General features: G+C 39.9%; 1 protein-coding gene and 1 pseudogene across 1 annotated transcript; both read right to left on the bottom strand.

The window, feature by feature from the left end:
- LOC107693071 (kinesin-like protein KIF28P) overlaps positions 1 to 2,094 on the bottom strand; it is a 12,534-nt pseudogene extending 10,440 nt beyond the window's left edge.
- A 530-nt stretch (positions 2,095 to 2,624) lies between these two features.
- LOC107693160 (protein ELYS-like) lies at positions 2,625 to 20,507 on the bottom strand. Its single transcript, XM_016492443.1, has 36 exons — positions 20,261 to 20,507; positions 17,594 to 17,719; positions 16,005 to 16,258; positions 15,351 to 15,531; positions 15,050 to 15,257; positions 13,970 to 14,086; positions 13,794 to 13,878; positions 13,530 to 13,680; positions 13,311 to 13,443; positions 13,045 to 13,226; positions 12,876 to 12,937; positions 12,670 to 12,798; positions 12,414 to 12,504; positions 12,015 to 12,104; positions 11,788 to 11,928; positions 11,603 to 11,707; positions 11,421 to 11,520; positions 11,107 to 11,230; positions 10,961 to 11,017; positions 10,716 to 10,862; positions 10,288 to 10,478; positions 10,044 to 10,188; positions 9,780 to 9,911; positions 9,541 to 9,688; positions 9,294 to 9,444; positions 9,093 to 9,200; positions 8,843 to 8,999; positions 8,495 to 8,710; positions 7,377 to 8,394; positions 6,716 to 6,806; positions 6,506 to 6,603; positions 6,158 to 6,420; positions 4,036 to 6,067; positions 3,830 to 3,945; positions 3,666 to 3,736; positions 2,625 to 3,474 (listed from the first exon to the last, which is right to left on the bottom strand). The coding sequence occupies exons 2-36, from the start codon at positions 17,712 to 17,714 to the stop codon at positions 3,291 to 3,293; spliced, it is 7,599 nt and encodes a 2,532-aa protein (XP_016347929.1). The 5' UTR covers positions 17,715 to 17,719; positions 20,261 to 20,507; the 3' UTR covers positions 2,625 to 3,290.
- Positions 20,508 to 20,732: the final 225 nt, after the last annotated feature.

The following is a 20,732-nucleotide window of genomic DNA, read 5'->3' as shown; positions in this document are numbered from 1 at the left end:
TAAAACCCATTACAAACGAGGCATTTGTTGCATCCAGTGGGGACACAATTACGGATTATATGTTGCGTTGCATATCGTGCCGCATAAACATAAAACCATGCTGTGATCGGAGAAACGACAAACAACAAGCGCTACTCTACACTGCTCAAAACTCGCATTTGAATCATCAGTGGCAAATCCGTTAAATATGAAAACGTACCTTCAGGCTGTGAGTCAGCATTATTTGTCAGCATGGTCAGCATGCGCACCGAAGGGGAAACAGGGGAACTGAATTCACCGGAACAACGGCGGCTACTGTCCTCGTCCTCCGTAAAATGCGATGCACAAATTTGAATATTTGGTTTGAATTGTTCTGGAACAGTGTTGTAAATACTACTTAACCACTGATTTCTAGTTGTGTCCTCTTTTGGAAGGCCAAACAAAGTAGTTTCGCTTTCGCAACAAAACACACAGCGTCTCCACAACATGGCGGCGGCGGCAACAATACTACAGCAAGAATCAAAGTTACGCCTTCTTTCTTTGCGTGAACATTTGGGCGGTGTTATGCAAATCTTCCCACATCGTGACAAGACATGTGGGGGCGTGTTTGAACGAGGAGTTTTAGGAGGGCATGGACGAGTCTTAACTTTCATAAAGAATATCTCTTTGGGTTTGAGACTTTAGTCTTTGCAACTTTAGGGATCTTATCTATTCACGAACAGCTTATAACACTCCAAAGAGAAAGGAAAACTTGAAATCACATCATATGACCCCTTTAAACAGTTTAATCTAAATGGATGGAAATTTTATATGCAAATCAAATACTTAAATTTAGGCCCAAATATTTGTTTTAATAGGTGAACAATTTTGCCAATGAAAATTCAATGTATCACTTACAAAATCAATTATAATTGCTTTTTGACCAAAAAGTGTTCATTCGAATGAATGTTAAACCTACTATATTTGTCAATAGGTTAAATCATTAAGGTGTAATTTATCCTTCTAGTTTCAATTGTCTTGAGTATGGTTTGAAAATAATTCTAATCACACCAAGCCAAACCTCACAGAAACTGTTTAATACATTAAAGCCAGCTTTAAGCCTGCATTGACCCAGCTTATATCACTGCATAGTTATCATTACTGTGTAAATGCATTCATGTCACCTCTGAGCACCATTAGCCAGTCTTTATAAAGACACCTAAATGCCACTTTAGAAGCGCCTCTGAGCCACCTCTGCAGTGTAAATTTTGCAAAACAGTGAGATGTTATGTAAATATAATTCACAAACCTGACACTGCCTGCTGTCTTGCATGCTCCTGATAGACTGAAACAGTCTCTCGCAGAGGGTGGGTATCAGGCCTTTGTTAGGACCATAACCGACCATAGATTAACTCTTCCCAGAGCCAGTCTGACCATATGCCAGTAATGTGGCATTGTAGCCCTGCAGTGCGTTATCAAGGATGCCCTGCCCAAATCCAGAAACACACTCGCCTGATAATGACCACAGGGAACAAAGGGATTGAACCAAATAGAAACTGTTACAGCTGCTATCAGTTAATCAGACTCCACAAAACCAATGACACCATCACAATAAATATAGCAGCAATTGTAGTCTGATACAAGATTTTAAAAAGCACATTGCTTTTGCAACCTTTGTAAGCATGAACAAAGATGCATACTCTTATGCAAGGTGAGATATCCTCTATATAACCTGATATCTGTTACCTGGTCAGCGTAGCGCCCACCTGTCTCCTCAGGTACAAACAGACCATCTTTGTTCCTACTGAAGCCACTGTGAGACCTGTAGTCAAGAGAGAAAATGTGGCTGTTCTGCAGGTTACGAGGGTCTTGAATACTGATATTGTTGGAGGTCATTGAGATAATGCAGCGACTGCCTGCATCCCACTCCCTCTGTATAAGAAAAAGCTTTAAAGTCTCAAAGCTATGGTTCAATCTCATGCTCAACTTGCTGAAGCGGACTTCCAAATAAAGTGCTACAAATGAACCTAAATACATATTCAATCACAAGTCTGCAGTTTTTGAGATAATCTAGCCGTACTAACCTTATTGAAGGGTCTGACCCGGACTGCCACTTTCACAGTCCTTGCTGGCCATTTCCATTCCCCTCGCCCTCATGCTCACGTGGATACGCTGGACACAGAAAACACAGAATGAGTGACAGGCTGAAACCTGAGCACTTTGTTACTCTTACTTTCTACCAGGGCCCCGCATGATGAATAATACAGTAGCCTTTGCTTCTTTAAAGACCACTTCCACTGTCTCCATGCTGTAATAATGGAGGTAAATGCTACGATGAAGCGCTCTTTTCTCGTTTAGGTCATTATGGCAGCTTTTTAGATTAACAATTACTTGTCCAAGTATTCAACAGCTGTTTATACAATTGCTGGTTATCAGTAGCGATTGCTAAAGCAAACATACCTGTTACTGCTATTGCACATACTTAAGAGTTACAGTTTTGACTTGGGCTGGTAAATATTGTAGAACACCATTGCAACCATTCCAAGTAGTATTATAAAAGCAATGCACATATATTGCATTTTGGTTAGTCATTTTACGTTTTTGCAGGAAAACAATTGCGGTAAATTGGTCGAACCAGTACCTCTGTGAAGAACTACAATACATCAGACTGTAAACTTGTGTTCTGTATTTGAAAGCAAACAGGCATTACAAATAAGTTTACAATGCTGTTCAAAATAAAACTGATGCATTTGAAGGAAAATAAATGTACATTATTATCTGCAATGAACAAACAATGCCGTGTTCTCCAGCTTAAGACCTCAAGATAGAGGAGACCAAGTGCCAAGCATCAAAGCAAGAAGTCCATCCATGCAATATGGATGATTTTATTACACTTTCAACCAGTGTAAAGTATCCACCTATATGAATTGTCTCCCAAGTGGTACAACCATAAACCTTATAATCGTTTGATCTGACTTTACACGTTGCAAAATCTTTCCTGTAAACAAAACAAGTAACAAAATAATTCACAAGTATCAAATTTTATTTATAACATACCTAAAAGGCTATTTACATTGGCATCAATTAGTAGAAACACATTTAAAAACTAAACTTTTCTTTTTTGGTGCTCAAGTCCCTCAGTACTCCTTACGGTAAACAACATAATTTATTCTAAAAAATGATTTATCCCAAATTAGATGTGTATTTATTCCAAACATTATCCACTGATTATCTTAATTAGAAAACAGCAGGTTGCAGAGCTCTTATGAAACAAGGAGAGCAGAAAAAAAGAAATCAAATTGGGAAACAAGTCCAAATTAAACAATTCACAATCAAAGCTTCTTCCTCCTCGTTACAGGTTTAGGAAAAATGGCATCCATCATGCGTTTGCGGCGTAGGTTCATCCTCAGGGAAGGGGTTTCCTTTTCGGTTCTGGCGATCGGTTCAGCCGGACTGGCGAGGGGAGAGAGGAAACTGATCTCAACAGGAGGTGGAGGTTCTGGAGCAGCTTTTGTTCTGTTAAAAAGACGACAGAAAATTAGGTTAAGATAATCAGGCAAGGTAATGCACAACCAACACATTATTCAATTGCGAATCTTGTAGTTATAGCTCGTCAATGCAAAAACCTGCTTTAATTACAACCATGCATGTAAGCTACTTCTTTTATTACAATATCAATAGAACTACGTGCGACATGGGCAATTCACCTGGTTGTCCTCTTCTTTCTGGGCTTGACAACCTCAGTTTCAACTGCAACATCATCTAGAGGGCCATTGTCCTACAACAAAAGGAAGAATTTATGAAGTTTAAAGTGTGATGGAGCACAAATCAAAACTGCGTTGGTACTCAAACTTTAGAAAGGTCTGCTTACCTCTTTGGATTGAGAATCACCTTCACCTCCTGAGCTATGGGTTTGAGGCACAGAAGATGACAACAAAACCTCTGGAACTTCAACTTCATTTCGCACAACAGTTTCTTTTCTCCGTCCTAAAATGAAAGGATTGCAGATAAAATGGATTGTAGGCACATTAAAGTGTTATAAATTACTGCAAATTGTGGCATTACAATATAGACTACCTCTTGTTCTTTTCAAATCAGCTACGGGAGTAACTGAATCGTCGACAGCCGTAGAGTTTTGTTCTGCTACCTTGCTCGCTCGTGTACGTCTAGCACTTGCAAGTGACTTGCTTGCATGTTCCTGTATTTCATCGGACACCACCAATTTTGATTCTTCAATGTCTGCCATTTGAGTTTCATTCTGTAAAGGAGGTGCTGCAGATCTAGTAGGTCTTCTCTTGGCACGTATAATTTCAGTTACAACAGGAACAGTCTCCTCCCTGGCTTCTTCATCTTTGAGACGCTCTACAAGGGCATCAGCTTGGGGAGCCTCAGTCTCCACTTTCAGAGTCAAATCGGGTCTTTCTTTATCAAGATCCTCACCTTGATTCCAGTGCCGGCTTCTCGTAAGTCTTCTTGAAACACTCTGAAGTTGTGCATCATCAATAATAAAGGTTGCATTGTTCACTTTTTCTGCAGTGCTGGCCACGGTCTTCCTCCTGCTTCTTGGAGGAGTTCTAAGAGGTTGATTTAGGGTTGTGGCTTCTTCTGCAGGACCTTGTTGGAAACTTTCTAATGCTAGTCCTCTGGTAGACTTGTGTGTAACCCTACTAGGACTACTACATGCTTTGGCAGGCTGTATCATCTCCTCTGGGACTTCTTGATGAGCTTCTGGAACTTCAACACTTGGTGCTTGGGATTTTCTGGTACTGTGCCTGGCCTGTGTTTCTGAGTCATCACTGGGAACAGGATCAGTGGACAGGGCCTCATCATCATCATCAACCACTGTGCTCCTGGTTCGTCGAGATCCTTTCCTAGGTGTTGCTTTCTGTGGGGTCTTTCGTGCCGGACTTGCAGGCATTGATACTTTCTCAGAAGGCATGTCTTGGTCGTTCTCATTAGAACGCTGTTCTGCATCTGCTTTTCTTGTGCTTCTTCTGGGTGTAACAGGAACTTGATAGTCTTGGAGCTGTTTGCCACTCCTTGTAATGCGTCTTGGTGTTGAAGGTACTTGAGAATCCATTTGTTCCTCTTCAGTAAGATCCTTCTCTCCATCAAGGATAGGTACAGGGAATGTTACTGTTTTCCTAGTTCTCCGTGATGGGCTGTGCTGTACCTCTTTAATGTTCTCCAGAACTTCCTCAATATCTTTTCCAAATCTTTCAACTTTTGTTCTTGCAGGTGACTTGGGTCTTCCTGGTGACTTTGGCCTTCCTGGTGACTTAGGCCTTCCTATTTGTTTGGTTGTGGAAAGTTCCTCCACTTCCCCAGCCAATAAGAGTGTAGTGTCTATTTGGTTAGACTCAGTTATATGACCTTTTTCAGCGGTTGACACCTCTGTGTCCAATGTAGCAACGTCATTGACTTTCCATAGAAGTTCTTCTGAAGGCAAGACTTTCTCTGGCAGAGAAGACTCCAACACTTCCCCATGAAGAGGAGTATGTAATTCTTCCTGCATCTCACAAGGACCAGATTCTAGCCCATCACCATTGGAAAGATCTTTTGTTTCTTGAAGAGAAGGTTCTGCTTCTGGAGTGACTATTTGTTCCACCATCTGGAGGACCTCAGCTGGTTGGTCTTCAGTTTTAGGAGCACCCAAGACAACAGGTTCAATGTCTGATACCAAGTCTTTTATGTCTTCCAATCTGTTATCTGGAACTTGAACTGTATGCTCCAAGATGACAACCTCAGAGTTAGTTGTGAGCTGATTCTCCACATCCTGAGGTTCTTCTGGTTCATGTAGAGGTAGCAATGCTGCATTGTGGTCCAACTCTGAAGCATCAGGCAGTTCCTCTACATCTGGATCAAGCATGAGCGTGAAGCCATCTGACTCTTCTGGCATTGTTCCATCTGGTGCACTGCTGAGGGTCTGTAAAGTTCCTCCATCTACAAGAGGTGTATGCTGCTCCTCAGCCAGCTCTACAGGTACCAGGAGAGTGGTGGATGGCCTAAGCTCCGTATAACACACTGCATCTTCCTCATCTAGATCTGCAGGGCCAAGGCCAACCATTACAACTTCACCTTCTTCCTCTAGGATGTCAGTGTCTTGAACCTGCAGAGCAAAAAAACAAAAAAAACAATGAGAATAAGTCCAATAAGTCAGTGTTTTAACATCAAAATAAGATTTAAGTAATGCACTTACTTTCAGCTGTGCCTCAGGTGTAACCAGTGACAGCACAGCATTGGTTTGTTCCTGGAGGTACTGCTCATGCGGTGGGAGTTCCTCCATGTAAAGGGCAGGAGCAGGCTGGTGGTTACTGCTGCCATTACCCTTTACTTCATCTATAATCTCAACCTCACTACCTGAGTCCTCCACCTTCTCATCTTCAGACTCTACTTCATCCTCTAACTCCTCTGAAGATTCAGCACTGGAGAGCTCATCAGTGTCATTCAAGCTCACTACAGCTATAGGAAGAATCCTGAGGTTAGTTTTGGATCATTACCATGTTGTATAACTTTAACTATAATATTAAACCTGAGAGGGACTTACATCTGGACTCTGAGGTAGCAGGTTCTGATGTCTGTGATTTCAGATCTGCAGCATTCTCAGAAGTGGGCTGAACTTCCTTAATGTCACTACCAGGTTCACTATAGGGTGTAGACAGCACCAACAAAAGTCAAAAAAGGTCAAATGGCTGGACATGAGAAACATACATAAACAGCACCCAGAAAGCATGATGGGCAAGTCATTAACAAGCACCTTTTGAGTGATCCCTCCCTAATACTGGACCGGGTTAAAGTTGGAGACAGATCTGGGCCAAATAAATGCTGTTCCACAAAGGCATCCAAATCTAAAATATAAATTCATTTTAGAAATTAATTTCCTACCAGTGCAATTATCAGTCATAAAACAACAGTTACAGTACAGTTTTAAAGTTTGGGGTCAGAATTTTTTTTAAATGTTTTTGAAAGTCTCTTATGTTCACAAAGGCTGCAATTATTTGTAAATAAATAAATACAGCAATATTGTGAAATATTATTACAATTGAAATTAACCGTTTTCTGTTTTAATACACTTTAAAATGCAATTTTTCATGTAATGGCAAAGCTGGATTTTCAGCCATCAATATGCTGATGGTGCTCAAGAAACATTTCTTTTTATTATCAATGTTGAAAAAAGTTGTGCTGACTAATATTTTTGTAGAAACCGATAAATTTTTTCAGGATTCTTGATGAATAGAAAGTTCAAAAGAACAGCATTTATTTAAAATAGAAATTTGTGTAACATATATTTACTGTCACTTCAATTTAGATCAATTAATGCAATTAAAAGCTACATAAAAGCACTCAAGTAAAACTAAAAACTCTTACTGACCCCAAACTTTTGAAAGGTATTGTATGTCCCAAAAAAAAAAAAGTACCTGAGGTTTCCATAGATTCCTCTTTACAGTCTTCATTAATCTCAGGTTCACTAGTCATTTGTTCATGGTTCACCAACTCAACCGCTGGAATCTCAGATACAGATACCTCACAAACTAGTTGTTCTGGTACTGCCTCTGATACCTTGGTGACAGCTGGTTCATCAATAGAGTCATAAGCAGCATTTTCTTCCATAGACTTGTTCACAGGCTCTATAGTAGGAGGAAAACTGAAAGCTTCAACAAAAATGGAGGATGTGTTTTGTGAATCTTCAGATTCAGTTGGTTCCTGGATTTCCTGATGTTTAGAAATCTCAGCCAAAGATTCTAAGCTTGGTTCCTGAACTGGAACAACAAGCTCCGGCTCCGTAACTACATCTGGCTTGAGAACCTGAGCTTCTGAAGTTTCCTCAAGCTCCTCCTCAGTTACTTCCCTCACACGATCGTTCTCATTATCAACATGCACCTCAAGCTTTCCTCTCCTACTTTGGGCTTCTTGTGCATCTGAAGGCGTCTTTCCATGGGACGAGTCTTCCTCTGTAACTCTCTCCTGAGGTATTTTCTGCTCTACCTCTGGCAGCGTAACAGAGGGTAATTCTGCTGTTGTGTTGTCTTCTACAGGAGGCTCACATTCCTCTGAAGTGCCTGGAAGTCTTATGGTCACCTCCCGATCCACACTGCTGTTTGCCTGTGTTGACATAAGATCCTCAGGAGCATCATGGAACTCAAGAGTGGTATCAGACTGATTGGATACAAGACTTGCTTCTTGCCCCAGACTAGGTCGTCGCACAAGAGTGGGAAGCACTTGTTTGGACTCAGTTGCAGGGATCTCTTTGACGGAGGATCCACTCTCAGATTCTACATCAGGATTTTCTTTCTCTTCCAGCGAGGGCATGTACGTCCTCTTTAGATCTGCCTCTTCCGCTTCAGCATCTGAATGTTCACTCCAGGCTGCAAAACTTGCTTTGGGAGGTGGGGAAGAAATACTCTTAGATGTATTAAGTTCCCTGTTAATCGCAATCTGTAAAGAACCACAATCATATTATTAAAGCTAAAAATTATTTTTATTACTTTTCATGGAAACTCATCATTTAATTTTAGATGTAAAAAAGGCATGTTACCCCATTGTTCCAGTGGACAGAGCCCTTGGGAGCTTCCGGAGAATCAGCCTCCTCTATGAAAGTAATACGGCTCCCTTTGGAGCAGAGAGGAGGAGTGACTGATCGGCCTGGGGAGGCAGAAGGGGTGGCCACAGGAGTGGGACGTAGGCTGCTCCTCAGAATAGACTGTGGGGTGAAGGCTGAGAAAACCGGGCCTGACGCCAAAGCTCGAGCTCTCTGAAAACCAAAGAGTTCAAAATTGTGGTGGGCAATTTCCTAAAACACCCGAGGAAGTACATATAGCACATTTAAAGTCACAAATAAGTCTGTGAGCTTTTGTGAAAAGTTTCACAAACCATGCGGTCTCACCTTTACCACTTGCGGAGTATGCAGCAGACTAAGCTCAGGAGCTTTGCTGACACTCTTCGGTCCAGCCCATGAAGTAATGGACCTTGTAGGAGTGCCAGGCAAATTAGAGCTCTCTGGAGAATTCTGGGAAGACGGCTGCACAACCAAATCCAGAAGCCTGGTGACAAAGCCAGTGAGATGTTACTAGTGTCTTTTGAGACGCAAATAAAGGAACTTTCAAAATACTAAGACCAGTCTTTGACTGTTTTACCTGGACATTCTTTTGTTTAGCATGTTTATGGGAGTTCCTACAAAGGCCTCGGGTTTATTTGGAGAGGAAGGATGTAGGCTAGTCACTTGCATTTCGAACTCTTTGGGGCTGCACAGGAAATCCAACAGCAAAAAAAAAAATGTGTTCAGAATTTTAAATAAAACATTTCACATAAAAGCTGGGAAAAACTACTTATAGTACCTTTTGAAAGGAGATGAATCGGGAGTGGTGTTCTTGCCAACCCATACTTCCTCTATCTTTGAGAGGACATTATTGATAAAGGCGGCTCTGGTCATCACATTTTCAGAGGCTGAACGTTTAGCTACAGTTGACAGAGGCTGAGGTCTTTTAACTAGGAGTGAGAAAAAAAGCAGCAATTGGCATTTATCCTAACAACTTGTCTGAAATTCTAACACACGGACCAAGTGAGTATGACCATCATCAGTACCTTCTCTGTGAATCGTAGCAGGGTGTTGGTATGGTTTTGCTCGCTCAATGGCTAATTTCCGTTGAACCCGAGGAAGAACCTTCCCATACTGATTGAGAATGGAGTTCCTTGTGTTTGACCTTTCCTTCATTTTAGGATCCCGATCAGCCTGAATTCAACCAAATTATAACAACAATTTTTTTTTTTTTTTAAACAAAGATGTAATACAGATGTAGACTACAATATGAAATTGAACATACTGCTAGGTTCAATTTGAGGGTCTGGTTGAGTTGAAGTGCAGGCACATAATTTGCCTGTTGGAGGTAGTGGACCATGAGCAGCTCCCGATTCTGGAAACCTCCAGTGCTTTGAAGGAACCTCTCCAAACACTCCTAAACAGGTACATTTGAGGTAAAGGTAAAAAATAAAGCAGTGCTAATATACACTATTGTCCAAAGGTTTTTTTGCAAGAACTCTTCTGCTCACCAAGGCTGCACTTAGGCGCTACAGAGATTTGCACACACCTGTTCTGCAAGTCCAAGGGGCAGTTTCAGCAGCTCTTTCATCAGTCCCAGCTCCTGACAGGTCTCAAAAAGAAACTTCATCATCTCCTCCATGTTCAATTTGTTACAATGCTGTCTTATCAAAGCCCAGGCCTCCACAATACACCTGGTCAGCCCAAAACAATCCAAGGGTAAGAGTCTAGCAACTGCAAACGAGCCCACTTTAAGCTGACATATTAATCACAATGGTACACTACAAACATACCTGTTATGAAGCAGGACAGAGAGGCACAACTTGGCTTGGTTGGTAGTGCACAGGGGAGGCTTCATCACATGCAGGTAGCGCAGGGCGACGCTGTGTTTCTGTTGGCACATCAAAGCCTGCAAGACACGCTCGTGCTGCCAGCTCCACAGAGAGTGACAGGTGGCTGGGTGCAACAGCAGCTCCAGAGAGCTCTGGGGGAGATGAAAACCATTCAATACAAACTATTCATGAAGTATTAGTTTGTAAGTACCTCTGGCATTCATACAAAATACACTAAAAGTAGTGTTTAAACTTATATAGCTCTCATATCTGCTAGTAGATCATTTAATGTTGTCACCATTCACACCATTTATAAATTAAGCCAAAATAAAAATGTTTCTTTAAAAAAATACTAGTGTAAGCACAAAAACATTGATTTTTTTTTATACCTCATGATCATGATGATCTAGCAACCACAGGCCTTGTACCAGTTTCACCAGACCAATGGGAATGGCAAATGCTGTGGGAAAAGACTCCACGGATGCCCCACTTTTATTAGGAAATGAGTACATCACATCCAGAAGCAAATAAATAACCTAAGAGCCTGAGTCAAGGAATAATCTTTACTAACCAACAACAAACAACACAATATTTATGGCAAGATGTAGTAGAGTAAATAACACCAAAAGGATACAATAGCATGTTTGGCAGATTCTTCAATGTTTTCCAGGAGGTAAATATCCAGCAAGGCCTGTACCAGGAACAGATCACAAAAAATAAAAGTAAGCGCAGTTGAGGGCAGCAACGTTGTATAAACAGATTTAACAAGTCTTGACTTACATGAAGTGAAGGGGGAGGATACTGTCCTGTTCCACCCTCGTCCCTTTTCCAAATTTCTGTAAGGCGTTCCCCACACTGACTCACCAGGCCATCAATCATGAGGCAATCTGCACACCACTTGTCCCTATTGGAAGAAAAGGTTTTTTTGTACCTTGTTAAATACGATGTAACTTCTGGAGACATAGTATAATTATATAAACGTATATTAATTTATGTATTTTTTAGTAATCATGAATAAATAAAATTCATTAAACAATATAAATAATGCTAAATAAATAAAAGCCCAATGGTTCTTCGGAAATTCAGCCACTTACTTGGCCAGTCTCCGCAGCTCCTCCCTCTGACTGATGTAATAACTCTTTATAATAGAATGACTGTAAAAGGGCCTTGATATCTGCAGCACATCATCATCCTCTGTTGACAGATGAACAATTTGAGTTCATCATATGCAACACACAGATGTTTTTCAAAGAATCTGAGTGAACCAGAACCATACCACAGCCTTCTGGAAGGAGACCAGTCCGGCAGAACCACAGAACCACCTGAGCGTACTGGGAGATCAAGCTAGACACCATGCATTTATTCATGAGTCCAATCAACCCTGCAAGTAACCAAAAATAAGTCAGTCATTCTAGTGATTTTCAACTTCACATATAACAGCACAGAACAGTGTGATGACACCTTTCTGTGTGAGCTCCTGAGCCTCATTTAGCAAACAGTGGAAAATGGTGCTGAGGTTTGCCAGAAAGCGCTGACTGTGCTGTAGCAGCTGCAGTGTCTGGGGATCCGTGAAGTTTGCAGAGCTGTCAAAGAGCGGAACACCTGGAGAAAAAGAGGGAAAGCACAATCAGAACGCTGTTAAATTTGCAATAAAACCATATTCAGAGAAATGGGTGCAGAAAACTCACATATTTCATCCAGTTCTTCTTTGGTGCGCACAACCTTATTCCAGGCCCACTCCAGTATGTAGCGCAGATTGACGGCTGACCCTGGTTGCTCTTGCGTGCGGAAATTTGGCAGAAAGTTATATGAAGTACTGGAATGATGGCTGCTGAAAATTCAGCTTTGCCAACACAGGAATAAATTACATTTCAACAGAAAAGTTATTTTAAATTGCAATACTAGTTCACACTATTACTGCTTTTATTGTATTTCTGATCCATTAAATGCTGATTTGGTGAGAATAAGAAACTTAAAAAAAAAAAAAAATGAATAAATCAATGACTTACTACTTTTGAACAGCAGTGTAAATTATTGGTAATTAAAGTTTTTCTAGACTACAAATGCATTACTTCTCCCATTCTCACCTTCAGTGGTCCACTGTTTAATACAGCCAGTGATGAGTCCCAATGAGCTTGTCTCCACAGCAGTGCACAAAATGGCATCAAGCTGCTCTTCCTAAAGACAAATTACAAAGTAATCAATGAAAAAATGTGAATCGCTGGTATAAATACTCTGAAACCAGTAGTTCTACACGTGAGTGAGATCTATTAAGCTAATAAGCAAACAAATAAAACTAGTGTATATAAACTCCTGTATAATGTTAAATAAAGGGTGTGATACCTGTGAGAGGCTGGAGGGCTGGACATCAGCCAGACGAGAGGATAGGAGGCCAGACATGAGACAGCGTGAGTATCCATTAGAAATGTTGTCACCTAAACTTGGTGCCACCTTCTTCAAGTAGCTCAGAGTCTGAGAGTAGAGAAAGAGTTTAACAGACCAAAAATAATAAAGACTCAGCATAGTATACAAAAGGGCCAAAATCTAACCTCTTTCTGATAGCCAGAGCAAGTAAAGTGCACAATTCCAGCATTAACCAAACAACTTCCATCTAGAATAGAAAAGGAATACAGAGGTTATGACATATTAAATGGGGTTACATAACACAGTCATTACACATGCAATTAACGATCAAATCAAAAAATTAACATGTCTTGCCAAAGTTGTAGGTTGTGGGATTGAAGAACTGTTCCGGTGGAGTACAGGTGTAGGGCAGACCCCTACTTAGACTGCGCTCATGAATCAGGATGTCCAACAGTGTACAGGGAGCTGTCATTTCGATCACACAGTCAAGAGACCACACTGCCAGATACGGACAGTTTCGTAAGGATTCGCCCGTTCTGAATGGGAAAGAGAAAGTCTATTTACATGTCCCTCACCACACATCTGACTGTATTTTTAACCTTTACTAGAAGTATACCCACCTTAATGAATCTGGCATCTGAGCATGGTACCATCGGTTAATGTCAAAAACACCTATGAAGGTCAATGGCTGGCCTTGTCCATACGATTTAACTTGCCAGCTGAAAACTGACACACTTGTATCAGGAGACGTCACTAAAAAACAGAAAAACTAATGTTATAGAAAACATGCAATGTCAATCAATCACTCTGCAAAGCAAGATTTGGATATATAAAGACACCTTCATTCATGCTGTCGTCACGATCAGGGTGGTGGCGAAACTTCTCTATGGTCTGACAGCTGATCAGACGGGTATTGATGGCCTGAGCTCTTAGAGGAAATGCTGTACCGTTCAAGTCTTGACTGTAACGTTCCTCACAATACTCCAGACCCTGAGAGTCAAGCATCACACACTGAATGAATATTTTGCAGGAACATTGCATAGATACAAAAACTGTAACATTCAAATACATTTGAGAATGGAGAATCCTGAATAACTCTGTACCTCATAAATAATTTTCCCTGTAGCCAAGCACTTTCTCTCTCCAAAAGCCAGTTGTAATAAATGGAGGCTGACTACATCCCCCTCACTGCAAAGACAAAAACACACCAGAATAAATCAGAACCAAACCAGACATAGTCAGATTATTTCGATAGCAGCACATGAAACAGCAAACTTACTGATCCTGTGCAGACTGCACTGCCCACAGATAGCAGCAGTTCCGTGGGTCATTCTCTGGCTCCTGGAAGGTAAATGCATAGACAGGCACTCTGCCACCCTCTAGCTGTGAGTGATATCTGAAGAGCAAGAGGACATGTTCAGAAACCAATTAATTGGTGCATCAATACATTATAGCCGCAACAAAACAGAAGTAGTGACAGATCTTTTCTTCTATAATGTGACATGCATCTTGAGTAAAACAGATTACTGAAAAGGAAAAATGTAGGGTGGGGACTATTGATTGGATGGAAGCAGATCTGAATTTGAGCTTGCAGTGGTTTCTAAGAAACTGTCAAGGTTTAAGCAGACTAAATGATTGGAAAAGCCTGGTATGTATAGGGTTGGGTACCGAAACCCGGTGCCAATATGGTATGTACTAGAACTTTGTGAACAGCCGTTACCAGGGAAACCGCAATATTTCAGTGCTCCTAAAGTGCCACCTCGTGGCAGAGAATGAATTTGCATTTCCAATAAGCCTTTCTTTGTGATTATGGTCAGATCAATGCAAATATCAACTCATGTTTTTTCATATTTGTTGATATTTGTGTATTGAAAATATTTTTGATTGACATTTAAACTCCTATCTGATTTTCTATATTTTAAAAAAAGGTATTTTTTTATTTGGGCTAGTTAAATTAATTTTCAGGCTATCAAAATCTGAAGAGTACCTGCCCGAAGGGCTACCAGGGATTTTGAAATTTTGCAAGCCCTGTCAAAGTATCAGTTCAGGCACCGGTACCGTTTTAAAAATATCGATTTAGCACCGGTATCGTAAAAAACCCAATCGATACCCAAAACCCTAGGTATGTATCAACAGAGAAAAGTCTGTCATTTTTACTGGAAGATGAAATGGCGTTTTGAAATTGATTAAGAATTACAAGGTCCAAAAAAAAAAAAAAAAAAATGAAGAGTTCACAATATAATTAACAACATGCATTTAGAAAATAGACAGGGTGAGTTTTCATTTCATGTCAAATTTAACATACAATTACATCAAAATGGGCAAAAAAAAGTCAGCTTGTTTTAAGTCTTTCACTCACTCTTTTTTGAGGGTTTTCATGTTCCAGAGCTGCAGATTGCCATCTGAAAAGCCCACAGCGAGCTGGTTGGTGCGCTGGATGTACTGCAGGGCTGTCGCTCCAGTACCCGTGGGGCTGCTGAGCTGAAGACACAGGTGTCTGCCCTGCTGCGTCACACCCTCCCGTAAACGTGGGATCTCAGACGGAGACTTATTGACCACCTCTAGATCTGTGGCCAAAAGAAATGAAAATGGTTTGAGACTATGGAAATGTTTATTACTGTTCACATGAAAGCTTTTGCTAAAAAAAACAATAGTCCCACCTGAAGCCTCCAGTTCGCTCTGACTACAGGACAAGTCATCCAGACAGAGATCAACCAGCAGTACATGACCGACGTCTGTGACCACAGCAGCCACACCGAAGAACCAGCGCAAACTCTGGTGCAGATGCTGCGTGTTAGCGCTGGCCCCTCCGTAACTAACAAGGGGGTCAATGGCTGTGATCTGCAGAAAAAGCAGTTGTTCTTTTCAATCACATGATCATTCAGAGTAGTGTCATTATAAAACAACAGATGTGGAATAATTACAAGATTACAGCCAAGATACATTTTGAGAAATAAATTACATAATCAAATTACATAATAAACCTGTTTACACTCAGGTTTATTGTAGTTAGCTAAAACCATTAAAAAAATTCCTTATTTGAAATAAAACTGAAGTGTTAACTGAAATAAATATGAAAACACAAACTTAATTTTAGCAACATTTCTCATTTTAATTTAATTTAACTTAAACTACTAAAATAACTAAAACTAAAGAAATAATTAAAAAATAAACAAGAACAAAAAAGATCTATAAACTGAAAATGAAAACAGAAAATATAACAATATATATTTGAAATATCAGTACACACTATAATTTTATCTCAATTATACTTAAATAAAAAAAACAAAAAAAAACAACAACAATGCACTCACTCTGCCTGGGATGACCACAGCCTTGACAACACGTGAGATACCAAGATCATACAGACACAACATGCTGCTCTCGGCTTCCTCCAGACCGATGAGCAGCCCCGTTCGCTTCAGCCAACAGAAGTCCCGCATGGCCAGCACTGTGGGTGGGTGCTCGGACACCCCGCTGAAGCGGTAGGCAGAGACACGCTCTCCAGTAACAGCATGGACCACTTCCAATTGAGGCCCGCAGGCAAGCCAGGCCAGTCCACTTTTCCCTGCACCCAATAAATAAGAGATGTCAGTGAAACACAAGAGGAGAAATGAAGATCTAATAGTAACCTAGGCAACATACACGAAACATCTAAAACATGACATTGGTGATGATCAGGGGCCTCATTTATAACCGTTGCGTACGCACAAAAACAGCCCTGAAAGAGGCGTACGCTACTTCCTGCGCAAAATTTGGGATTTATAAAAACAAACTTGACGGGAAAATACTTGACGCAGAACTTAAACCAAAATTATATGAATTTAGACATCTCTGTAGTAAATGCGTTTGATCACTTTTCCTCTTTTATTGACAGCAAGGAGTGCTATAGGTGCACAATAATTCATCTTTAAACTGAAGTGCAGATCTCATCTTATGAGAAAATATTTTTTAGCGAGAACAATGATCAATGATGCGCACTTACTTCGATATTATGGCGGACACTGCTGGATTCAGTGGTCGAATGGTCCATTATCCAGTTTGAATAGGTCCAATGATAATATCTTACTGTACAACCACAGCTGCACAGAGGTGTTGATGTCGTGTGAAGGCATCTCTACAACATTATGAAAAGTACCGCTGTATTTGAAGGATACAACTTGAAGAAAAGGGTAAGATTTATACGTTTCCTTTTTAAAATACTTTGTTAGTGACGTGCCGAGCCAGACAATTTTACACTGCAATAAATAGGCCTATCTGTTTCCACAAAAAATAATAGCTAAAAGATATTCACCTTATCAGCAAAACTGCATAAATTTAGTTTGATTTGAATTGAATTGTTTAAAACAATTGAAATAGGCTATTATTTGGCCAGTGTTAAAGAATGAGATCAACTCTATTGTAAAATATCTATCGGATAACTATTTTAAACAGTTTTTATTTTTATTTTTATCTTGATATATTTATTCTAAAACATAACAAGGATATTGGATCATTTTTAGAAATAAAAATTAATGTATGGCACATGGCATTTATAGTCTGTATCTCATATTTCCTTAATGTCTTTTATCTTTGACGGTGTTAAACATGGGAATATGCATGGAAATGATATGCAGATGAGGTTATGCATAGTAAAACTAGGTGTTGTAATGTCCATGTAATATATGGTGATTTCGGGGAGGAGACGGGATGTAAATGCACGTACGCACAATCTTTCTCTGACTGGGATTTATAAAAGGATTTTTGCGCATGTTCTGGCGTACGAATGGTTTTATAAATCTGAAAACTTTTGTGCGTATGCAGAATCTAGTTTTTCAGCGTACGTGCACTTTTAGGATGAAATCTACGGAGAGTTTTATAAATGAGACCCCAGGACATGCCATCAGTGAAAAACATGACTCACCAACAGTAAATCTCCCATGCAGCACAGAGTCCAGCGTAACTTCATCCTCCCCTAGAGCGTCTATCGTCACCTCTGGGAAGTGCAGCAAGCTGCTGGTGACTTGGGCTGCCAGGTCACGCATGCTTACTGAAGAGAAAACACATGGTAAAAATCAATCTGCCTGCCCTGAAACATAGAGCAAACAATATAATTTAAAAAAATGAACACAAACAGAATGTTTCAAACTAGTACAAAAATCATGCTGAAATATCACTGATAACATTATGGAGAAAGAAGAACTTCATACACAACAGCAGTTGTCAGCACTTTTGTGCCTCCAATGGAGCAGTTGGCACATATGTATCCACCACACTTGTGTTTCCTCCAAACATACAATAAAACAGTGATTATCAAGTTCAACTGGTGGGTCTGTTCAGATGAGCATATGGACAGTCAGCCATGGACATAAACTACTATAATGTGAAAATAACGCACAACTGTTCATTTAATTGTGCATAGTTAGGATACATTAAAAGGCTGTACACCCAATCATGCCTTATTCCCAATATGTTTATATTATTATTCATCTGGTAGTGCTACTATTTTTAATTAAACCTGTTTAATTACAGTTTTCTGTAATTGAAATAAAGCTGAAATAAAAATACATCTATAATAAACGAAGGATATTAGAAAATTACTAAAACAGAAATAAAAAGCTATATAGAAATATTTTTTTAAATTAATGAATAAAAACGACAAGCACATAATACTAAAATAACATTGTTTGGTAAAAATCCAATACACCAACATGGATAGTTCGCATGACTTCATTCTCAAAAATCACTCACCACAATTATAAAAAAGGTAAAAGAAAATACATACATTAAACACAGGACAGACGCTTAAAGATAAACATGGTACTTTGTACCAACCAAAATTAATTTTGTGCAGTGAACTATTCAAAATATTAAAAATTAATACTTGTAAATCCTTTTGCAGTTTATGGTAATATTTGGACATTTTAATGTCTGGCTTTTTTAATAAGCAATGCTTCTTATGTTTTATGTTTCTTATAGATCATTTTCATATTTTATGCAAGTAAAAAAAAAATCAGTCGATAATATTCTAATTGAACTGGCGTTAATGAATTTCTATAAAATGCATATTTATTCATTTAAAAAAAATAATCTCAAAACCCTTTAAAAAACATTCACAAAAAATAATTTAGTTTTGATTATCCTAGTATAGTCTACCAAGATGTAGGGCTGCACGATAAATCGAAATGGAATCGAGATTGTCATGCGTATCTTTCAGTGAAGCACGGTTCTGTGATCAGCAGTAAATCTCCATCCGAAGGCCAGAGGGCGCTCTCGCGCTGAAACTCCAAATACGCCTCGCAGAAGAAACCCAGAAAAAGAAAGGAAAAATTGAAATCGCATCATATGACCCCTTTAATCGTGCAGCCCTGCCAAGATGTTTACATATCTTTTATGTTTACCAGCTTTAAGATGTGGTACAGGCATGATAACACTATCTTGTAAAAACGCATGATGTGGCTCATAAGTTTAACTGAAAGTCTGAATTACATGATTACATCTAGACTAGAGAAAGATTTCCCACAAGGACAACTACTTTACTCTAGGGAAAAGACAACATGCATGACATTTCAAATCATCTAAACATAATTCGCTGACGGTAGTAAGATATTATAAAAAGCTATAATGTTTTAACGAAAGTAATGATTAAGTTTGCTGGAGTCCCTGGATCGGCTGACAGTCTGGATCTGTAAAATTACAAAACCCTTGGTTCATGCAATAGTGCCCCCTGGAAAAGCATGGTCATCTAATGCAAACAGCCTATAGGACTCACCCATGTGCCCGCGCAGACTACAGTCCCACCCATGCGTGAGACTCACATGGAGAAACCTGATCTGAAATCAGAGCTCACAGACCTTTATTCATAATAACGTTACTTACTAGGCGAAGTACACAAACACAGTACAAACATGTGTCTGCGGTCATATTGGTTTCTAAATATCACTTTATATATTATCAATCTGACGTTATATGCAGCGTCATTACATGCACGCACTGTCACTTCAAATCTTCGTAGACGAGCCATAACGTCCATTCAAATACATTCAAATTATCACTGACAAATACCGCTTCTTTTCCAAGCAAACCAAAAGCGTCCATTCTCTTGCAAAGTTTACATAAAACACTAACTTTACTGTATGGTCTGTATTATTATAACAACCTTTCCTGGAAACTGTTTTCAACCACAGCACGTCAGTAGCACCGCTAGCGTGGACGGTTACTGTTACCAACAGAGCATATAAAAACAAACAAGAGACTCAAAATACATCGACGACAGGCCAACAAAAAGTTTAAAAAGCTTAGTGCGATGTGTAATAAAACAGAGCGGGTAAAAGGTCTCGTACAGAGCCGTGTTGTGGCTTGAGGTGAGCCCGCGCAGGCGATTACCATGAGCCCTTCAGATTAGCCGCACAAGCTAACGGCAGCTAACGGTCACAGCACGAGACTAACTCACAATAGCTTTTAATAGTAAACAATCCACATAAATGAGTGCTAAATGGTCTTGAGCTGTAGAAACACGTAAACTGCTCTAGAATATCCTAATGTGACACATATAGCTACAAAAAAAATACCACAGACAACAGCGTTGTACCTGCACGCTGATGATGACGGCCCTCAAGAAAACTGGATATACGTTACTTCAAACACGACTTTGGTGGCAACTCTTTTCCGGACATAATCCGGACTCGGTTCGCATGGATAAAGTCTCGTAGTCTAGTAGTGCTGAACTGAACAGTCGCAAAGAGAAAACGTGAATTCCCGTGAGTTCAGTGTAAATCGTTATAACTGCCGACTACTGCTGCTTGAACGCAGGCGCCATTTCCATAGAGCTGCAGAACGACTACTGCGCATTCATCTGCTCCAGCCAAATCCCGCGCCACAAAGAGCATCGCGAGATTTCAAGCAGCTGGGAAATTACGGGGGTTTTCATATCCTGTCTGCAAAATTGTTATTGCAGTCACTTATTAAAAGATGTGAGAGCGTCTTTCATAATCACGAGAACGCATCTGTGCAAATTATAACATTTTGATGTGATTTGTCTGTTGTTTGTTTTACTAATATTG

Source organism: Sinocyclocheilus anshuiensis, unplaced genomic scaffold (assembly GCF_001515605.1).
Source record: "Sinocyclocheilus anshuiensis isolate Anshui unplaced genomic scaffold, SAMN03320099.WGS_v1.1 scaffold222, whole genome shotgun sequence".
NCBI classification, from domain to species: Eukaryota; Metazoa; Chordata; class Actinopteri; order Cypriniformes; family Cyprinidae; genus Sinocyclocheilus; species Sinocyclocheilus anshuiensis.
The sequence above is the reverse complement of the archived record's forward strand: the minus strand, read 5'-3'. Positions and strand labels throughout refer to the sequence as shown.

Excerpts from the sequence above, each read along its gene's own strand:
- LOC107693160 (XM_016492443.1), bottom strand. The coding sequence starts at position 17,714 with ATGCGTGACCTGGCAGCCCAAGTCACCAGCAGCTTGCTGCACTTCCCA. Across the intron at positions 11,018-11,106 it reads ATCCTCCCCCTTCACTTCAT|GCCTTGCTGGATATTTACCT; the intron begins GTAAGTCAAGAC and ends TTCCTGGTACAG. Across the intron at positions 9,000-9,092 it reads CTAAACAAAAGAATGTCCAG|GCTTCTGGATTTGGTTGTGC; the intron begins GTAAAACAGTCA and ends CTTTGTCACCAG.